The 23,257-nt window shown below is 44.7% G+C and overlaps 1 protein-coding gene across 1 annotated transcript in view; it reads right to left on the minus strand.

Moving 5' to 3' along the window:
* The window catches only part of CCDC15 (coiled-coil domain containing 15), a 55,544-nt gene extending 32,490 nt beyond the window's left edge, over positions 1–23,054 (minus strand). Inside the window, exons 1-3 of the mRNA XM_040431119.1 lie at positions 22,873–23,054; positions 7,275–7,424; positions 6,626–6,841 (exon numbers count right to left, since the gene is read on the minus strand). Coding sequence (XP_040287053.1) covers positions 6,626–6,841; positions 7,275–7,424; positions 22,873–23,049 — 543 coding nt within the window. The 5' untranslated portion in view covers positions 23,050–23,054. The remainder of the gene's footprint in view (positions 1–6,625; positions 6,842–7,274; positions 7,425–22,872) is intronic.
* Positions 23,055–23,257: the final 203 nt, after the last annotated feature.

The following is a 23,257-nucleotide window of genomic DNA, read 5'->3' on the forward strand; positions in this document are numbered from 1 at the left end:
TGCTGCAGCTCCTGGTTGGCGCTTACAAGGAGCTTTATATGAAAAGGGGAGTGAATTGAAGTTGGAGGATAAATATGATACTGAAGTGAATCTAAAAAGGGGGGGAGGCCATAGATGGCAGTAGGTGTGTGGTGCATGCACAGAAGCCTGTTGGGAATTGGTTTACGTGGAATTGAAATATGGCTGTATGGAAGGATGGATGCTGGAGGGTGATGTTCTATGGACATATCGATGGTTGGAATTTGTTGCTGGAGGATGGTTTACTATTGAGTATAGTGGGGCCGGCACCCCAGGAGTGCTGATAAAAGAAGGATGTTATAAATGTGTCCTGCTCTTGTAGGGTTTGGGAGGGGGGTGGGGGTATGGGTTTATTTGTTTATGGAAGATATTTATTATTAAATTGGAGAGGTCTTTGATATTTGAATTTGTATGTAGATTCATGCCATGTCTTTTGTAGATATATGCTACATTATATATATATATATATATATATATATATATATATATATTATATTTTATGTATGACTGATAATTTACATGTCTGCTGTCTACAAAAAAAAAAATGTCATGTTAATGTTATAAAAAATGACTGAAAACTGTTAATAAAGAAACATCTGATTTAAAAAAAAATAGACAAATCGTCAGGGCCAGATGGCATACACCCCCTTATCCTAAGAGAATTAAGTAATGTCATAGCCAAACCCTTATTTCTGATATTTACAGACTCTATACTGACAGGGAGTGTTCCACAGGATTAGCGTATAGAAAATATGGTGCCAATATTCAAAAAGGGTCCAAAAACAGAGCCTGGAAACTATAGGCCGGTAAGTTTAACATCTGTTGTGGGTAAATTGTTTAAAGGTTTTCTAAGAGATGATATCTTGGAGTACCTCAATGAAAATAAGCAAATAACATCATATCAGCATGGCTTCATGAGGGATCGGTCATGTCAAACTAATTTAATCAGTTTCTATGAGGAGGTAAGTTCTAGACTTGACAGCGGCGACTCAATGGATGTCGTATATCTGGACTTCTCCAAAGCATTTGACACTGTACCACATAAAAGGTTAGTATATAAAATGAGAATGCTTGGACTGGACTGGGAGAAAATATCTGTATGTGAGTAAGCAACTGGCTCAATGATAGAAAACAGAGGGTGGTTATTAATGGTACACACTCAGATTGGGTCACTGTCACTAGTGGGGTACCTCAGGGGTCAGTATGGGGCCCTATTCTCTTCAATATATTTATTAATGATCTTGTAGAAGGCTTGCATAGTAAAATATAAATTTTTGCAGATGACACTAAACTGTGTAAAGTAATTAACACGGAAGAGGACAATATACTACTACAGAGGGATCTGGAAAGATTGGAGGCTTTGGCAGAGAAGTGGCAGATGAGGTTTAACACTGACAAATGTAAGGTTATGCACATGGGAAGGAATAATGCAAGTCACCCGTACATACTAAATGGTAAAACACTGGGAAACACTAACATGGAAAAGGACCTAGGAATTTTAATAAACAGCAAACTAAGCGTTAGAAACCAGTGTCAGGCAGCTGCTGCCAAGGCCAATAAGATAATGAGTTGCATCAAAAGGGGAAAAGATGCCCGTTATGAGAACGTAGTCCTGCCACTTTACAAATCACTAGTCAGATCACACAAAGACGACTGAGGGGCGATCTAATAACTATGTATAAATATATCAGGGGTCAGTACAGAGATCTCTCCCATCATCTATTTATCCCTAGGACTGTGACTGTGACGAGGGGACATCCTCTGCGTCTGGAGGAAAGAAGATTTCTACACAAACATAGAAAAGGATTCTTTACGGTAGGAGCAGTGAGACTATTGAACTCTCTGCCTGAGGAGGTGGTGATGGTGAGTTCACTAAAAGAGTTCAAGAGGGGCCTGGATGTATTTCTGGAGTGTAATAATATGACAGACTATAGCTACTAGAGAGGGGTTTTTGATTGGAGTCGGGAAGGAATTTTTTCCCCCTTAGGCCTCTTTCACACGGGCGTCATGTTTTTTGCCCGGATAAGATGCGGGTGTGTTGCGGGAAAATGTGCGATTTTTCCACGTGAGTGCAAAACATTGTAATGCGTTTTGCACGCGCGTGAGAAAAATCGGCATGTTTGGTAGCCAGACCCGAACCCGAACTTCTTTACAGAAGTTCGGGTTTGGGTTAGGTGTTCTGTAGATTGTATTATTTTCCCTTATAACGTGGTTATAAGGGAAAATAATAGCATTCTTAATACAGAATGCATAGTACAATAGGGCTGGAGGGGTTAAAAAAATAAGTAAAAATAATTTAACTCACCTTAATCTACTTGAGCGCGCAGCCCGGCTTCTCTTCTGTCTTCTATCTTCAGGACTTGGGTAAAGGACCTGTGGTGACGTCAGTACGCTCATCACATGATCTTTTACCATGGTGATGGATCATGTGACGGACCATGTGATGAGCGCAGTGACGTCCTCACAGGTCCTTTACCCAGGTCCTGAAGAAAGAAGACAGAAGAAAAGCCGGGCTGCGCGATCAAGTGGATTAAGGTGAGTTAAATTATTTTGTTTTGTTTTTTAACTCCTCCAGCCCTATTGTACTATGCATTCTGTTTTCAGAATGCTATTATTTTTCCTTATAACCACGTTATAAGGGAAAATAATAAAGATCGGGTCCCCATCCCGATCGTCTCCTAGCAACCGTGCGTGAAAATCGCACCGCATCCGCACTTGCTTGCGATTTTCACACAGCCCCATTCACTTCCATGGGGCCTGCGTTGCGTGAAAAACGCACAAAATAGAGCATGCTGCGATTTTCAAGCAACGCACAAGTGATGCGTGAAAATCACCGCTCATGTGCACACAGCCCCATAGAAATGAATGGGTATGGATTCAGTGCGGGTGCAATGCGTTCAACTCACGCATTGCACCCGCGTGGAAAACTCACCCGTGTGAAAGGGGCCTTAAGTGGGGAAAATTGGCTTCTACCCCACAGGGGTTTTTTGCCTTCCTCTGGATCAACTTGCAGGATAACAGGCCGAACTGGATGGACAAATGTCTTTTTTCGGCCTTATGTACTATGTTACTATGTATATTTGCGTTTCAATTCATCACAATTTTCAAGATCTCTGTTCAAAGTCAGTTAATGGAAACATTTCATAACAGTTTTTAAAAATCACAGAAAAAGATACAAAACATCCTGCACGATATGATAATGAATATGCGAATGTACATGGCAACATTTAGGGTCCATTCACATGTCCGCAACTGTTTTGCGGTCTGCAAATTGTGGATCCACAAAACACTGACACCAGCCATGTGCGTTCCGCATTTTGCGGACCACACATGGCCGGCACTTTAATATAAATGCCTTTTCTTGTCCGTGGATGCGGACATAAATAGGATATGCACAGTGTGCTGTCTGCATCTTTTGAGGCCCCATTGAAAATGAACGGGTCCGCACCCGTTCCGCAAAGTTGCGGAACGGATGCGGACCCACTTTGCGGAACGGGTGCGGACCCATTTTACGGACGTGTGAACGGACCCTTATAGGGAAAAAATCATGGAAAATAATGCACCAAAACAATAGATGCAAACATTATACAGTGGATATAAAAAGTCTACACACCCCTGTTAAAATGTCAGGTTTCTGTGATGTAAAAAATTAGACAAAGATAAATCATTTCAGAACTTTTTCCACCTTTAATGTGACCTATAAACTGTACCACTCAATTGAAAAACAAACTGAAATCTTTTAGGTGGAGGGAAGAAAACAAAAAAAACTAAAATAATGTGGTTGCATAAGGATTCGTCTACATGACGACATTTGTCGCGCGACATTTTGTTGCACTAATGTCGCGCGACAATTTTTATAATGGCAGTCTATGGTGTCGGACTGCAACATGCTGCGACGCAACAGTCGCAGAAAATCCATTCGAGATGGATTTTCTGCGACTGTTGCGTCGCAGTCGCAGCATGTTGCAGTGCGACACCATAGACTGCCATTATAAAAATTGTCGCGCGACATTAGTGCAACAAAATGTTGTGCTACAAATGTTGCAGTGTAGTTGTGCCCCATCTGTCACGCGACAAATGTCGTCGTGTAGACGTAGCCTTAGTGTGCACACCCTCTTATAACTGGGGATGTAGCTGTGTTCAGAATTAAGCAATCACATTGAAAATCATGTTAAATAGGAGTCAGCATACACCTGCCATCATTTAAAGTGCCTCTTATTAACCCCAAATAAAGTTCAGCTGCTCTAGTTGGTCTTTCCTGAAATTTTCTTAGTCGCATCCCACAGCAAAAGCCATGGTCCACAGAGAGCTTCCAAAGCATCAGAGGGATCTCATTGTTAAAAGGCATCAGTCAGGAGAAGGGTACAAAAGAATTTCCAAGGCATTAGATATACCATGGAACACAGTGAAGACAGTCATCATCAAGTGGAGAAAGTACCAAGAACTGGACGTCCCTCCAAAATTGATGAAAAGACGAGAAGAAAACTGGTCTGGGAGGCTACCAAGAGGCCTACAGCAACATTAAAGGAGCTGCAGGAATATCTGGCAAGTACTGGCTGTGTGGTACATGTGACAACAATCTCCCGTATTCTTCATATGTCTGGACTATGGGGTAGAGTGGCAAGACGAAAGCCTTTTCTTACGAATAAAAACATCCAAGCCAGGCTACATTTTACAAAAACGCATCTGAAGTCTCCCAAAAGCATGTGGCAAAAGGTGTTATGGTCTGATGAAACCAAGGTTGAACTTTTGGGCCATAATTCCAAAAGATATGTTTGGCGCAAAACAACACTGCACATCACCAAAAGAACACCATACCCACAGTGAAGCATGGTGGTGGCAGCATCATGCCAAGGGGCTTTTTTTCTTCAGCTGGAACTGGGGCCTTAGTTAAAGGGAATCTGTCACCTATTTTGAGCATATAAAACTGTTAACATAGCAATGTGCAATAAAGTACCTTCATTCCAGCATGTGTCCCGTTTCTTTTATTCAACTTTTCATTCAGATAAAAAACAATTTTTCTGATATGCTAATTAAGTCTCAAGGTGCCCAGAGGGGCGTTATTCCTCTCCTCTAGTGCCCACTAACGCCCCCCTGCAGTGCCCAGCCCGCCTTTCTTCCAAGCCCAGCACGCCTCCTAAGAAATAAATGTACTCCCACGTCCTTGCCGAACGGCGCCTCCCCCTCCACTACGTCATGTAATTTATTCACCCCACCATCCTTGCATCCTCCTCTCTTGGCCTCCGAAATCCCGCGCAGCCGCAGTATCGCTGAGTGCCTGCAACTGTACGATACTCCTGGTCCTGAGGGCAACAGCCTCAATAGTGTCACTGGACATTCGCCGAGCCCAGTGACGTAATCAGAGCGCTGTTGCCTCAGGCAAAAAAATAAAATCACGGAAAATAATGCACTAACACAATAGTTGCATGAACTAAGCTCTCACTCAGGTATGATAAAATATGAGACCCTTAGCCAATATATTTTGATCAAAACACATCTGTGCCCATCTACCCAGCACCAAAATTTCATAACAGTTTTCAGCCAGAAGCGATTATCACATTCTGCCCTAGTACTACTTCCCCGGCCGAGCGTCTCAGATAAACACATCAGATAAAAGTGATTATTTTCATGACATGGGATTTGTGCTACTGTATATCCTGTACGTCTCGCCAATGATTACTTACACTCGTAATAACAATATTTCCATTTACTGACAGCATGCAGAGATTTTAAAAATGCAAGTAACTTTATTAGTCTATATATTCCTTTGGATAAGAAATCTCACAGGTCATGATACATAGCAAAGACTTTATTAAATAGACAATTATCCATAGCCCAAAAGTTCATATAAAAACATAGTGAGGATGGAGACTTGTACCTAATGAAGGTGTAATTCATAGTATGTATTGTAATGCAGATACATGTAATTAAAGGGACTCTGGCACCAGGAAATTCACTGTAATATTTATATATATATATAAATATTAGTCCTATTTAGTTATGGTATACGTGTTGACCCTGCACATGACCCAGTATGCAGTGTAACCCTGTTGTTCACAGAGGAGCAGAAGCCACATGACTGACATATGTTTAGACACATGTTTGGTCCTATTGAGTTAGCCCATGGATGCATCAAGACAGGGTTAATGACAATATATTAGAAAATTATTTGATTTCCCATGCTACGGAAAAAAAATATACTAAATAAAATTAAAAATCTGCTCTGACCACAGAGGTTCCACCTCCGATTTTACTGATGTGGGGGTCACTGCATCTACAGTCAGCTCTTACTGTATTATGTTATGTAATTATCATCCTCAGGATTTGGAGGAATTAAAGGGTTTGTGAACTGCTAGGATATGGATAGCCTATCTTCAGGATTGGTCACCAATATCAGATCGGTGGAGGTCTGACACCCGGAACCCCCACCAATCAGCTGTTTGGAAGAAAAGATAAAAAAAAAAAAAAAAAAAAGAAGAGTGAACTGGACCCCGTATGCATCAGGCAGGATGTGGCAGAGATATACGGTATGTTACTCCACTAAGCATATACCTATGGCTGCTCCCTCACCAGTGACATACAGCGCACTGTCACGGAAGGCACTTACCGCATTAGCATGCTGTGAGAATAACTTATTTCCGTTTTCATCTCCTTCCTCCAGATCCTCCTCAGAGTCATCACTAATCTTCTGCGCTGATACCCAGTGTTTGCGAGGGCTGCAGATGGCGACTTGTTTATTGCGGTAAGTGCAGGTGTACCTCTTTGGTGTAAAGCGCATGGCGGCATCAGAAGACTGTTTGATGATGATCCCATCTCTTGTGACCTAAACAGCACAAGATCAGAACATAAATCAATTAATATAATATGACAAATGGACTTCCAATAATCATCCAGCATGGTAAAGGAATACGGGTTCACCACTTGGCTGCAAATATACCCCATAGAGTTCCTAATGATATAACCTCACAGGACCATGTCATCCAATCCCTTTAGGCCTCTCTGGTATTTCATCTATAATAGTGTCAAATTCTGCAGCAGCCATTGGACGACAAGGATCATGTGACATAACAATGGATGCAGTACCCCTGTGGCCCAGTAAACCTACAAGATCAATGCCTGTTGTACTGGTCACAGACAAAAGATAACTGTAGGCCGGAACATACGTCTTCTTGATTATTGCACGGTACTTGGTCATGTGCCTTCATCCGACTCCTCATCTCCTATCGATATTCATATAAGTAGGACAAGACTATTACCGCATCATAGGATTTCTGGATCTCATGCCTCTTGCACTGCTTGGCATGCTGATTAACCCTACGCTTCACCTCCTCTTGAAAGCGAACCAGCTTCTGCTCCTTTTCCTTCTGATACTGAATTAGCTGTTCTTCAATTTGCTGAGCGGGGACCTAAAACCAGAGAAACAGGAGATTAGACCACAAGCACAATGGTTCAGTTCTCATCAACCAGACCCAAGTTACAATCTTTTTATCCAGCTTTGAAAAAGGTTAATCATATTGGACTACTTTCATATATACAGTAGAGGTATCTAGCGGAGGAACAGCCTGTCGAAGTTCACATATTCGGTGCGCACTGGTTTTTGTCCTTCCGAAACCCGGCATTCATGCTGGAAACCAGCGGCATCCCAATATAATCAATGGGCTCCAGCGGGGAACGGCTGTATCCGGTGAACTCCTGCAGGCTGTTCCTCTGCCAGACACCTGCACAGCGGATGTGGAAATAGCCTTACTGGTTGTTTTCAGACAACCCCCAGGGTCAAGTAAACTTCTAAAAAAGTAGTATACCCCATCTGTTCCCATAACAGGATATCATAATAGTTCTGCAAATCACTAATAAAGAAGGTCGCCAGTATGGACATAGTGTATTCAACACACAGCGATTTATATATAACACAGTATATCTAACTGCTGCCATCTAGTGGCTGCATCTAATACTACACAGTCTTGGACCATTTGCCAATTTATAAAAACTTTTGACATGTCATAGTGACATATCACTGGGGGTCCGAGCGCTGAGACCCCTGGCAAATCGCTAAAATGAGGAGTTAGAGGCTGAGCGCTGTCTCTCCTTGCTGCTTAAGACCGCCTCATAGACTTTCTATGGAGACCGTCTTCCGTTCAATCTTCATCACGTTCACTATTCTGCAGGTTTCAAAGCTAAAACCTCCCAGCAGTTCTTGCTTGTTCAGCATCTGCACAGAGCTTGCTCTAGAGATTTCCATTCTTTATCGTAGGGTCTGTACAGTCATCTGATGTAGGACTAACATACGTTTCACAACAATAGCCTTGACTATAAAGTTCTGTTTATGGCCTCTTCCTCTTTTCTAAAACTTAGCCATTATTTATGCTTTAAAAGTGTCCAAAATTGGGACAATACTTTCCGCTTGTGATTAGCAAAGCCTTATGTGATATTAAAAACATCAAAGAGGGGGGCGTGGCCAAGCAGCCGAGTGGGATGGAAGCCTGAATCTGAGCTCCTGCTCCACTAAAGCGTCTCAGACCTGCTAATCCCCATAAACTTCCACCAAATTGACATCAATTATCCCTCTCAGCTTCCTACATGCCTCCATGATGACTAGAGGCAGAAAAAGCTTAAAGCAACAAGGGAAACTGGACTTTTTTTTTACCCATGAGAAGACCCAAGATGGCGCCGGAGGAGATGGCGCACGGAACACGCCGGCGTCCAGCCCTCTCTCATCAGCAGGCTCGCGCTCACCTGCCGGCCTCTCACAAAACAAGTCTCCTTCCAACGCGTCTATAGCGGAATCCCCCCCTGCAGGGACTTCGTACAAACCTCAGCGGATGGCAGAAGAATGCCTTCCCGCGCTCCCTGGAAGCGCCAGCACACAGGCCTCACCGTCAGCCAGCCCGGACAAGCAACGACCAAGACACCATGGTCCTGGTGATCCTGGTGAGTGCACAGCTTCCCCCAGGGGTCAGTCGGGTATACCCTCCATACATGAGGCGCTGCAGAGTCTGCAAACTACAGATCAGCCAGCTTCAGGGACCCTGTTGAAAGATATGCTGCTAGCGTTTCACCACTCCATAACGGCGCAGATCTCAAAGTCGATCATGCCGATTCAAGTCACTGTTAAGGAGTTGGGAGATAAAATGGAGCATGTGGAGACCAAAATGGGGGAATTTGCTAGCTCCCATAACACGCTTATTGACTCCCATGAGCTCCTCTCTGAAGAGATCATCCAGCTTAAGGCAAAGATCGCAGATCTGGAGGATCGTTCCCGCCGGAACAACCTCAAATTGCGGGGGGTCCCAGAAGAGGTTACTGCATCTGAGCTAACAGCCTACATTCAAAATTTGATAAAGCTGCTTTTACCTACATGTGCTGAGCGCGACCTTATAATTGACAGGGCGCACAGAATTGTTAAGCCCAAGCACCTACCAGACGACGTCCCCAGGGATGTGCTAGCTAGAGTGCACTTCTTCCACATTAAGGAACAACTTCTTTCAGCTGCAAGGAAAGTGGAGACTCTGCCGGCCCCGTATTCAGGGGTTAAGATCTTTATGGACCTCTCAGCAGCGACATTGCAGCTCCGGAAGTCTCTGGCCCCCATTACAACAGCCCTGAGAGCGCACTCAATTGCTTATAGGTGGGGTTTCCCCGTAAAGCTCTTAATTCACAAAGAAGGTTCTTTTGTGGTGATCCGCTCGGTTCCTGAGGGCAAAGCAATTCTTGCAACTTGGAACATTACCGTGGAATCCATTCCAAACCCAGATGCTTCTAGACGCCATCATACATCTGGAGAATGGCAATTGGTGGAAAACAGGCGACGAAAGAAAGCGTACTAAAGGGGACATATCCGTCATTACCTCCATGGAGCAGTAGTCCTATTATTCTCCTTTATGGCATTTGGCAGGACTTTTCCCCTACCAGTTGCTGAGGCGCAAACTTGTGCCTTACTTACCCCTTCCTCCCCATCTTGTCCTACCTATAGGGCAATGTTTGTTGTGACGCAGTCACTGTTTATGATTCTTTTTATTATTCAGTTTTGGTTCTCTACGAATTTTTGGCAGAGCATTATCTATCATTATGCTTATTTTATGTGTATCTATCGCTGTTGGGACGGCGCCTCCCTCTGCTTCAAAGCACATCTTGCGTTTATAGCAATACAGTTCTATAATGGTACTGAAGCTTAGTTCTTTAAACGTTAGGGGGCTAAATAGCCCTTACAAACGCAATCGGATGTGGAGGGAGGCCCTCTCCCTACAGTGTGATATCTTCTGTGCTCAGGAGACGCATATAATTGCGGCGGATGCTGATCGCATCAAACATAGATGTTTCCCCGTAGTCCTCCAGGCTCATTGTACCAAGAAGAAACGAAGAGTGTTGTTGGCAATCAAGAATACTGTAACTCACACTGCGGGATCCTCCATTGTAGACTCTGGAGGGCGATATATTATACACATCTGTTACCTAAACAATGTCCTTTATACCTTGGTAGGGCTATATGCACCCAATGCGCATTCCCAACGTTTCCTACAAAACCTTTTCAATAAAGTTCAATCTGTTCAACAAGGTAGAGTCCTCATCTGCGGAGACTTTAACATGGTCCCAGATGCATCCATAGACTCCTCCTCCTCCGTGAGACGGAATCCCCTCTCATTGATGAGTCTCCTCTCCAAAATGTCCCTATATGATATCTGGCGATTACACCATGTCATGGAACGGGACTATACCTATTTCTCCCCCTCTCATCACACCTATTCTCGCATAGATCTTGTGTTGGTGGATAGAGCTTCCCTCTCGGCTATCACAAGCTCTGAAATAGGTACAATATCTTGGTCCGATCATGCACCAGTTTCGGTAAAGGTTTCAGAGTTGTACAAATCGCCCTCCGAACCCGACATGGAGAGTTAATGAATATTTATTAGCAGACAAAATTTTTTTTTTTTTTTGTTCATGGTAATGCAAACGGATCCGTTCTAAACGGATCTAAGCATTTGCATTATAGGTGCGGATCCGTCTGTGCAGATACCAGACGGATCCGCACCTAACGCAGGTGTGAAAGTAGCTTTAGAGTGTCAATGGGAGGTAAAAGATGCGTTGACTGAATACTTCCTGAACAATGTGAATACAGTAAATAACCCATCTATTGTCTGGACAGCACACAAAGCCTACATCAGGGGCATTTTCATAAAGCTAGGACATAAGGCCAAAAAGAAGAGAGAGCACCTCACCACATACTTGCTGAACAAAATCCGAGCATTAGAAATCCTGAATAAAGCGTCTCCTGCCCTTCTTTATTCAGAAGAGCTTCGCTCCCTCAGGGCGCGGCTAGGGGAGCACATGCTGCACAGGTACGAGTTATCTTTGAAAAAAGCCAAGGCCATGTACTATTCCAAAGCAAATAAAGCAGGAAAATTATTGGCTAACAGAATTAAACATAGAACCCAGAACTCCCGGATCGCTTTTCTCTGGGACTCCTCTAACACCCACAAAATTTACGACCCCAAAAAAATTGCAAATAGGTTCATGTCCTTCTACTCAAAGTTATATAATTTAGCGGACTGTGGAGAGGTGGTCCAACCTTCTGACCATGACATTAGCAATTTTCTCAACTCCCTTTCACTACCCTCCATGTCCGAAGAACACAAAGCGAGGCTATGCCAGCCCATCACATTAGATGAAATATTAGGTATTATTAAAAAGCTGCCCCATAACAAGAGCCCTGGACCGGACGGCCTGTCCAATTCCTATTACAAGCTCTTCTCTGAGATTCTAAGCCCTCATCTCCACTCGTCCCTAACGAGGATCATGACTGATGGGCATATGCCTAAGGAGATGTTGGAAGCTACTATTGTCACCTTACCAAAACCCGGCAAAGAACCAACTACCCCCCAAAACTTCCGGCCTATCTCCCTTCTCAATACTGACCTAAAGATCTATGCCAAACTTTTGGCAAATAGATTGGCGGCGATCATTCCAGCCTTGGTAGCTTCCGACCAAGTGGGATTTCGTCTTGGGCAGGCAGATCACGGATAACTCCAGGAGAGTGCTCAACCTACTGGATAGGGTCAATAGGCTAAGACTGCCTTCAGTGTTCCTTACCCTGGATGCTGAGAAGGCATTCGACCGGGTAAATTGGTCGTTTGCCTTCTCGGTACTCCAAAAAATGGGGTTTCCTGCTACTATCATTAGAGCTATAGAAGCACTGTACAGAGGCCCTGCTGCTCGAGTCTTGACCAATGGTGTTCTGTCAGATCCCTTCAATCTCTCAAACGGCACTAGACAGGGATGCCCCCTTTCCCCTTTAATATTCATACTATCCCTAGAGCCACTAGCGCAGGCTGTCAGGCAGGCAGACAGAGTCTCAGGGATTAAGATTGGTGATAGGCAACATATTCTCTCTTTATATGCGGACGACATCATCCTCTCCCTAACTAACCCTGTCCGGTCATTACACGAAGTTAGGAAGATTATCCACACATATGGCTCCCTATCATTTTACAAACTTAACGAAAGTAAATCTCAAGCTCTCCCACTTTTTGTCCCCAACCAGGTTTTAGAGGATCTAAAAAAGCTTTATCCCTGGGACTGGCAAACCACAGGGGTCCAATACCTTGGGGTTCAACTTACCCCCACAATTCAAAAATTGTAAGACGCAAATTTTCCTCCATTTCTCCTAGACCTTCAAAAGGAACTAGAAAACATAGCAAAAATGGAGATATCGTGGCTAGGTAGACTGGCAGCCTTCCAGCAGCATGTGCTCCCTAAACTGCTTTATTTGTTCACGATCCTCCCAATGGAATTACCCACTTCCTTTTTCAATGCTGTTAATAAACTTCTTAATAGGTTCACTTGGAAGAAAGGCCCCCCTCGCATTGCTAGGACTATTATGTCCAAATTTAAAAAAGTGGGTGGATTAAATCTCCCTAATATTTATGATTACTATCTAGCCACTAGGGTGCACCAACTTAAAGAATGGTGGACTGATGATAATCCCAAACATTGGGTCCATATTGAACGGACAATTGCCCCAATCCACAATTTGAAGGCAATAATGATGGCTTCCCTCTTTAAGGAATCATTGGCTCAACCCCTCCCGTATCTAATTTCTACCTCTTTAAAAGCTTGGAAACTGTACCATGGGGGAGGTAATGGAATATCTGCATCCATAGCAAAATTCACCCCAATAGAGACATTGCAATGCCTCATCCCTGACCTTTCTCTAGAGGGGTGGAGGGATGGAGGCGCAGCAACGGTTGCAGATTTGCTTCACCAAACAAGTCTGAACTCCTTTGAAAACTTGCAAACCCGCTTCAATATACATAAAAGGGATTTTTATAAATATTTGAGGATCCGTCATTTTCTGACCTCTAACCCTATACTCACGGTGAATGTGCACATGGAACTCCTAAACCAATGGGCCCTGACACAATCCAAATGGAAAGGAATACACCCTCTTTACTCGTTTTTAGGCAGTAAAAACTCCTTTGCAAAAACCGCCCCTATTGTTTCGTGGGAATTGGAATTGGGACGCAATATCCCCTCAGCGCAGTGGTCCACAGCTATTGATTACGTGACTAAAAGACTGAAATGTGTGTCACATCTTGAAACTTATTCCAAAACTCTACTGAGATGGTACTTCACCCCCCTGAGACTGAGTCGCATTTATCCGGGTTCTGGGCTGCTGTGCTGGAGGGGATGTGGAGGTAAAGGGTCCCTATTACATATACTTTGGGGTTGCCCCTTGCTACAAGATTTGTGGTCTAGCATCTTTCAACTGGTCAGTGGGATATTGGGTCGTGTGCTAATAAAAGATCCAGCCCTAGCTTTGCTCTTTATTGATATTACAGAAATCCCTTATAAATTCAGGACCATCTCTATGCATCTGTTTTTAGCTACAAAACTGGCCATAACCAGGTATTGGAAAAGCTCAGTATTTCCAAATGTGCAGGAAATTTTAAGATCTGTTGATACCACTAGATCATATGAAAGGATGATGGCGCACAAGGGTTTCACACTGCATAGTTTTGAAAGGGAGTGGGCACAATGGGCCAATCTACCCCCTGGCGGTTAATATAAAAAATACTAGTCCTATTTAATTAGGCCCACTCAAAGAGCCTTGTTTAACTAAGTAGGCTATTTAGATACGACCAACTGATCACGCTCGCTGTTGCGAGAGATGCACATTATAATGCCGTGATCTTTGCATAATTCTCTGCCTTTTTCTTTCTTTCTTTCTTTCTTTCTTTCTTTCTTTCTTTCTTTCTTTCTTTCTTTCTCTTGTCGTTTTCGTTTTTTGTCATTTCTATGTTTCTCTACTTTACCAGATATTTACAATTCAGCTGTATTAAAGGTGTACTAAGCAGCTCTATACAATGTAATAACCTGGAGTACACTGTAGTGCCTTGCCTCTGCATACTCATGTATAACATTTTTGTATGCTAATGTAATGTATTATGACTTATGTGTACTTTCGCACTGATCTTTGTATACTGATCATTCTGGTTAAATGAAAATATTCAATAAAAACATCAAAGAGCGGCAGTGTTTCCTTTTATTCTCATCTCGTGAGAGCAGGGGAGAAGGGTTATTTAGTTTCTATTTTTAGTATATTTTCTATTGTGGGTAGAGGGGATGTGTTATTTCCACACTATCTGCACTCTTGTTCTTTCTATATATTAGTCAACATGCAGTCTATTTATCATGTGGGGATATAAACGCTTATATGATTGTCCCATCAATCAGTGGCTGTATCTACAGTCGAGGCCAAAAGTTTTGAGAATGACAAAAATATTCGTTTTCACAAAGTTTGCTGCTAAACTGCTTTTAGATCTTTGTTTCAGTTGTTTCTGTGATGTAGTGAAATCTAATTACACGCACTTTATACGTTTCAAAGGCTTTTATCGACAATTACATGACATTTATGCAAAGACTCAGTATTTGCAGTGTTGGCCCTTCTTTTTCAGGACCTCTGCAATTCCACTGGGCATGCTCTCAATCAACTTCTGGGCCAATTCCTGACTGATAGCAACCCATTCTTTCATAATCACTTCTTGGAGTTTGTCAGAATTAGTGGGTTTTTGTTTGTCCACCCGCCTCTTGAGGATTGACCACAAGTTCTCAATGGGATTAAGATCTGGGGAGTTTCCAGGCCATGGACCCAAAATGTCAACGTTTTGGTCCCCAAGCCACTTAGTTATCACTTTTGCCTTATGGCACGGTGCTCCATCGTGCTGGAAAATGCATTGTTCTTCACCAAACTGTTGTTGGATTGTTGGAAGAAGTTGCTGTTGGAGGGTGTTTTGGTACCATTCTTTATTCATGGCTGTGTTTTGGGGCAAAATTGTGAGTGAGCCCACTCCCTTGGATGAGAAGCAACCCCACACATGAATGGTCTCAGGATGCTTTACTGTTGGCATGACACAGGACTGATGGTAGCGCTCACCTTTTCTTCTCCGGACAAGCCTTTTTCCAGATGCCCCAAACAAGTGGAAAGAGGCTTCATCGGAGAATATGACTTTGCCCCAGTCCTCAGAAGTCCATTCACCATACTTTCTGCAGAAGATCAATCTGTCCCTGATGTTTTTTTTGGAGAGAAGTGGCTTCTTTGCTGCCCTTCTTGACACCAGGCCATCTTCCAAAAGTCTTCGCCTCACTGTGCGTGCAGATGCGCTCACACCTGCCTGCTGCCATTCCTGAGCAAGCTCTGCACCAGTGGCACTCCGATCCCGCAGCTGAATCCTCTTTAGGAGACGATCCTGGCGCTTGCTGGACTTTCTTGGACGCCCAGAAGCCTTCTTAACAAGAATTGAACCTCTTTCCTTGAAGTTCTTGGTGATCCTATAAATTGTTGATTGAGGTGCAATCTTAGTAGCCACAATATCCCCGTTTTTATGCAACGCAATGATGGCTGCACGCGTTTCTTTGCAGGTCACCATGGTTAACAATGGAAGAACAATGATTTCAAGCATCGCCCTCCTTTTAACAGGTCAAGTCTGCCATTTTAACCCAATCAGCCTGACATAATGATCTCCAGCCTTGTGCTAGTCAACATTCTCACCTGAGTTAACAAGACGATTACTGAAATGATCTCAGCAGTTCCTTTAATGACAGCAATGAAATGCAGTGGAAAGTTTTTTTTGGGGATTAAGTTCATTTTCATGGCAAAGAAGGACTATGCAATTCATCTGATCACTCTTCATAACATTCTGGAGTATATGCAAATTGCTATTATAAAAACCTAAGCAGCAACTTTTCCAATTTCCAATATTTATGTAATTTTGGCCACGACTGTACTTCCCACAGATTGAAGCACTGTAGACACTCTCCTTCTTTAGTCCTAGTCTAATTACCAACCATAAAAATACGAGTATCGCGGCACTTCCATAAAGTGACATGTGCTTTATTCACCAATAAGGCGCGATGTTTCGGTTCACTCCATGGAACCTTTTTCAAGCAGTGATTTAATTACCAACCATAGATATAGACTGCTATGTGGTTACCACTTCTATAAATGTTGTATCTCTTCCGCCACACTTGAAGACATATAGCAACATTTGCTATTATTCACTAATAACACTATATCAATTTCTCTTTCCTCTCGTTACAAATCGGTAACTGTCTGTTAATACTTTTCTTTGCAGCGAGACGTCTGCGGTACGAAAACTAACACTGATGCCCTTGTGTTAAAAACTAAACTAGTGCTCCCCCAACATGTTTCACCGCTAGCTGTGGCCTCATCAGGGGGGTTGGAGCAACTAAACAGAGCGCTTAGTCTACTTTCACACTGGCGTTTTGGCTTTCCGTTTGTGAGATCCGTTCAGGGCCCTCACAAGCGGTCCAAAACGGATCAGTTTGCATTCTAATGCATTCTGAATGGAAAAGGATCCGCTCAGAATGCAGTTTGCATCAGTTCCGTCTCCATTCCACTTTGGAGGCGGACACCAAAATGCGAGTTTTGGTGTCCGTCTGACGAAACTGAGCCAAACGGATCCGTCCTGGCACACAATGTAAGTCAATGGGGACGGATCAGTTTTCACTGACACAATCTGGCACAGTAGAAAACTGATCCATCCTCCATTGACTTTCAATGGTGTTCAAGATAGAGTTGTTGCAATACCACATTTTTTATTAGAGTTCGATACCATAAAAAAAAAGTATTGCGATACTCGATACCATTCAATACCACGCGGGAAAAAATAAAACACCAAAAAAGCCACGTGCATTTTAAAAAATGGCGAAACGCGCAGTTTTTATTTTATTTCATTTTTTTCTGTTCCGGCGTTCACCGCATAGATTTTTTTTAGATTTTAATAGTTTGGACTTTTCGGATGTGCAGATATGTAATATGTTTATTTATTTATTTATTGTTTATATATAAAATTGAGAAAGGGGGCGATTTATACTTCATATTTTTATTTTATTTAATAACTATTTTCCCCCTTAGGGGCTAGAACCTGGGATTTTTTTCATCCCTAGTCCTATTCACCCTGATAGAGCTCTATCAGGGTTAATAGGACTTCACACTGTTCCTGCTGCCCTGGGCTCTGTGCACACAGCATCAGGGATGTTACCATGGCAGCCAGGGCTTCAGTAGCGTCCTGGCTGCCATGGTAACTGATCGGAGCCCCAGGATTACACTGCTGGGGCTCCGATCAGAAGCTGCCACTGCCACCAATAAGGAGGAGAGGACCCTGTAGCCACTGCCACCAATAATTTTAATACTGGGGGGTTGAGGGGGGCCAGCGCACTGCGCCACCAATAATAATTAACCTTTAATACAGGAGGCAGGTACCGGCAGCAGATCAGCGGCAGTTAACCCCTCAGGTGTCGCAGCTCCCTGTCAGAGGCAGGGTGCTGGCTATGTGATTCTGCTGCCAGCACCTGCCTCCTGTATTAAAAGTTCACCAGGGTAAAACGTAATCTTTAATTATAATATTAAAAATAACCCAAAATGTCCCTGCCTACAAAAATGGAATGGCCGCCCCAATAGGAGCGATCCCGTATCAGGAGCCTCCTAATAGCCCTATATGTCCCTGATTGATCTATTTTTTAACACTGTTATCAGGGACTTGGAACATCGAGATCAATGTGCGAATAACTCCCATCTACTAATGAGATAGCCGGCCTTAAAGAATCTGAGTGAGAGAAAGGATCTAGTTATTAAATCATCAGATAAGGGGGGGAACAGTGTGATATTAAAGTGCAAACAATATATAGGTGATATAGGTCAGGTCAGGCAGGGGAAGCCGGAAGGAGGAGGGGCCGGCTCCCGGGGGTGGCTGTAGTAAGAGGAGCGGGGCGCGCTGCCCGAGGACCTTGGGAAACATGACAGGGCCGCTGAAAAGCTAAGGAGCCGCGGACTCATGTGACTGGTCTGAGAGAAGAGCTGCCCCCGGGCCTGTGACACCCCCTTCCCCCGGCCATGTTGTGGCAGTGAAAAGCCCCCCCTGTCAGTCTTCAAGTAAGTGATTCCCCCCTACCCCAATCATGGTTCCGTCCAGTTTCCCAGTTCTCTGCACCTCCTCCTGTCACCCCACTAGTAAACCTTCCCCCCGCTAGTAACCCTGCTCCTCCCCACTAGTAAACCTGTTCCCCCTTCCTCCCGTCACCTCACTAGTGACCCTGCTCCCCCCTCCTCCGGTCCCCCCACTAGTGACCCCGCTCCCCCTTTCCTCCTGTCACCCCACTAGTGACCCTGCTCCCCCCTCTCCTCCTGTCACCCCACTAGTGACCCTGCTCCCCCCACTAGTGACCCTGCTCCCCACTCTCCTCCTGTCACCCCACTAGTGACCCTGCTCCCCCCACTAGTGACCCTGCTCCCCCCCTCATCCTGTCCCCCCACTAGAGACCCTGCTCCCCCCTCCTCCTGTCACCCCACTAGTGACCCTGCTCCCCCCTCCTCCTGTCACCCCACTAGTGACCCTGCTCCCTCTTCTTTCTGTCACCCCACTAGTGACCCTGCTCCCCCCTCTCACCCCACTAGTGACCCTGCTCCCCCCTCTCCTCCTGTCACCCCACTAGTGACCCTGCTCCCCCCTGGTGACCCTGCTCCCTCCTCCTCCTGTCACCCCACTGGTGACCCTGCTCCCTCCTCCTCCTGTCACCCCACTGGTGACCCTGCTCCCTCCTCCTCCTGTCACCGCACTGGTGACCCTGCTCCCTCCTCCTCCTGTCACCCCACTGGTGACCCTGCTCCCTCCTCCTACTGTCACCCCACTGGTGACCCTGTTCCCTCCTCCTCCTCCTGTCACCCCACTGGTGACCCTGTTCCCTCCTCCTCCTCCTGTCACCCCACTGGTGACCCTGCTACCTCCTCCTACTGTCACTACACAGGGAAGAAGATGAACAGACTCCACCGACTATGATGGGATCCATTCAGTTTCCGTTCGGGATCCTGTCTTTTTACCAGACAAAAAAAGAGCTGCATATACAGGTGAAACTCGGAAAATTATAATATCGTGAAAAAGTTAATTTATTTCAGTAATGCAAATTTAAAGAAATTACATTAATGCAGCTTAAAATTTGAATTTTGTGAAAAGGTTCAATATTCTAGGCTCAAAGTGTCACACTCTAGTCATCTAATTAATCCATACCCCCTGAGCAAAGGGGACCTGAGATTGTGACTTTGGGGTTTCATAAGCTGTAAGCCATAATCATCCAAATTATAACAAATAAAGGCTTGAAATATCTCGCTTTGCCTGTAATGAGTCTCATGTGTTAGTTTCACATATTAAGTTGCATTACTGAAATAAATGAACTTTCACCTGTGAGGCTTTTTTGTCTGGTCTTTCAACAGAATCTGCAGCAGAGGCTCCAAACGCAGATGTCAGCGAGTGCAGGTTATGTATTAGGTATTTTAATTACAATAACTTTTGTACTCCTCCTCGGGTAAAAATACTCCTCAAAAATGGTCAGGAGTATTTTTACTCTTCTGGAAAAAAAGGAGTGCGACCTCTGCATCCCTACATCGTAAAGAGACCTCTACTAACAGTTTTCATCCTACTCCTTTAAAGAAGGGGATCCCTAAGGGACAGGTCCTCAGAATACGGGGGAACTGTACCAGGGATGAGGACTTGGAAAGAGAAGACATTACTCAATATTATAGATTTCAGGAAAGAGGATATCCCAAGAAATTAATAAAGGTACGGGAGTCCGCACGGAGGTGTGACAGAACTACATTGTTAACCCTCAAAAGCAGCAAACAGGAGGAAAAAACTATTCGTATTATTGGAACTTATGATTCCTCGGCACAGGAAGTGAGAAATCTACTCGGTAAATACTGGTCACTTCTGAAAACAGATCCAGATATTTCAGAAATGCTTCCTGACTTTCCAGCAATTACGTACAAACTAGGGATCAACCGATTATCGGTTTTACCGATATTATCGGCCGATATTCAGGATTTTCAAAGTTATCAGTATCGGCATCTAACCTTGTCAATATGCCGATTACGAATCGCGAACATGGATCGCGCTGCTGTCAGCGTGATCCATGTTCCCTCAGCAGCACAGGGGAGAAGGAAGCAGTGTCTCCCTCCTCCCTGTGCCGCTGCCTCCAATGAGAGGAGAGAGGAGAAGAGGAGGGGAGGGGCTGTGGCCACTGCGCCACCAATGATGTTAACTGACTCATTCATTCAAATTCAACATGAGGCGGGAGCTGGCTGCAGAATCATAGAGCTGCACCCGACCTCTATGACAAGTAGCTGAGATCTGCGGCAGTTAACCCCTGCCTCACCTGAGGGGTTAACTGCCGTGGATCGCAGCTACCACTCAGAGGTCGGGTGCAGCTATATAATTCTGCAGCCAGCACCCACCTCCTGTATTTGAATTAATGGGCAAGTTCTCTTCAGTGGTGGTGCAGTGACCCCCCCTCCACCCAAGCCCCCCAGTAATAGTCATTGGTGGCAGTGGCCACAGGGTCTCCTCCTCCTTATTGGTGATGCAGTGGCTGCTTCTGATCGGAGCCCCAGCAGTGTAATCCTGGGGCTCCGATCGGTTACCATGGCAGCCAGGACGCTATTGAAGCCCTGGCTGCCATGGTAACCTCCCTGCTGCTGTGTGCACAGAGCCCAGGGCAACAGGGAGAATGTAAAGTCCTATTCACTCTAATAGGGCTCTAATAGGGTGAATAGGACAAGGGTTCTAGCCCCGAAGGGGGCTAATAGTTAGTAAAAAAACTGATGAAAACATCCGGTGTCGGGGGGAGTAGCCAATGGCAGGCGGGGACGAGCCTCCCTAGCAACGTGGGTGACGCTAGGGAGGCTCGTCCCCGTCCCTGCCTGCCATTGGCTGCACCCCCTTGACATTGGATGTTTTCATCCATGTGCAGGGAGAAGCAGCAGAGGCGGTGCAGGGACCAGGAGCGGCACAGGGAGTGGGGTAAGTATATTACCTGTGAGGGGCCCGGCACATGGGGGGGCTGTTAGAGACATTGGATAACCCCTTTAAAGGTTATGTTTTACACTGGTGAAGGGGCTCTGTGAATAGGCCGCAGGTCAGTACATCCACTGGCTATCTTTATCTCAGTTCCACTGTGCACCTTTACAGAAATGGTTCCCTGATGAACCGATTTATTATATAGGGGAAACACATCAGGGCGCTTTGTAATTTGGAGACATCACATTACATGGGGAGATCTTTTCTAATCTATAGGCAGCAGTATATATGGGATCTTTTGGAGAGCCTCTTTGGGGGCGATTACTCCGCTTTTAGGCAGGGACAGTACACATTTATAGGGATAGTATCCCACTTGCCTATAAGTGGATTTGAACTTATTGTCTGTTCTTCCCCTGAGTCAAAGATCTGTCAGACAACGCTGCAGCATCCGATGCTCAAGTACTTCCATAAAGTGACCTGGTGAATATAATCCTTCCATCACAGGTCTACAATCCCTCCGGTACTGAGATCCAAAGTATTGGGAGTAACCACATTTGTGGAAATAATTTATGCCTATTGTCACATATCCCCATATTGTGTTAATTGCCTCCTTTACCCTTTACAATATATATATATATATATATATATATATAATATTTTGATGTGGGAATATATTTTTAGTTATTACCAGTAAAAGTTATGTTTTCAGGGTAATTAGTTTGTTCAGTGATACTTTTTCATACAATTACCCAACTGTGAATAGATATAACTTGTTTACACTAGTGACTGACTTGGATTACTGATCTCCTTATTGATCAGAACTGTGATTTTTACTGATGTTCATATATGTGTCCGCATTGCTGAGAAAAATTACGTTTTAATATATGTAAATGAGCCTCTAGGAGCAACGTGGGCGTTGCCGTTACACCTAGAGACTAAGCTCTCTCTGTACTTTGAGTGACAGGGCCAGGCAGTGAAAACATCATAACCTCTGGCCCTGTCAAAGTGGAGAAGGCAGAGCAGTTGCAGAGAGAGCAGAGCCTCTAGGTGTAATGGCAACGCCCCCGTTGCTCCTAGAGGCTGATTTGCAGACAGTGATTGGCTGAGCCCAGGGTGTTTGCTATAAGACTGGGCAGGAGTTTTTGTAATTACTCAACCTCCCCAATGTCGATAGGTCAGCCACAAATAGTGTGCCATACAGATTCATAGGTACCCTCCTCACCACTGCTGGGACGCTGCCCCATGAGCCCTGGCCTCACTGGTCAGTAGATCAGACAGGTGTCACAGGAGCAGGCTGCTGACATGTCTGATCGTTACCTTGAAGCCCCTCAACCTCAAGGACCATTCTGGGGCACCCAGTATCACATATAGAATCTCTGGGTAGAGTTTCCCCACAGCCACTGACTGTGACTAAATAATAAAGGTCCCACAGTGAGGGCTGATACCCAGCAGGAGACCCCAACCCCAGCACCAGCCTGCAGTGCCCACCACTCACCCATGCACGGCCTTCAGCTCCCAGGTCTCCCGACTCTATCCAGGCCCCTACAGCCGCGACTCTCCCGGGGTTCCTCTCCGCAAGCACCGCCTGATTCACCACCAGTCTGCTGGGTTTCAGCCTGACGGGCTCGGGGTCTTCAGTTCTCCTCACACTACTCTGGACAGGCGGCGCCATCTTTCTTCTCCCACAGAAACGATTTTCAAACGGCCGCGTCTAGAATCTCCATGACAACAAAACCCGGCATCCGGTTTGCTACGTGATAGTGATTGGATCTTAGCCCGACCAATGACCTGAGACAGCTCATTACTTACGTGAGGCAGCATTTGTATCATTCGTGCTGATTGGTTAGTAAAGCCCCTTAGCGCCTCTTATGACAAATGAC

The sequence above is a fragment of the Bufo bufo genome, chromosome 1 (assembly GCF_905171765.1).
Source record: "Bufo bufo chromosome 1, aBufBuf1.1, whole genome shotgun sequence".
Lineage (NCBI taxonomy): Eukaryota > Metazoa > Chordata > Amphibia > Anura > Bufonidae > Bufo > Bufo bufo.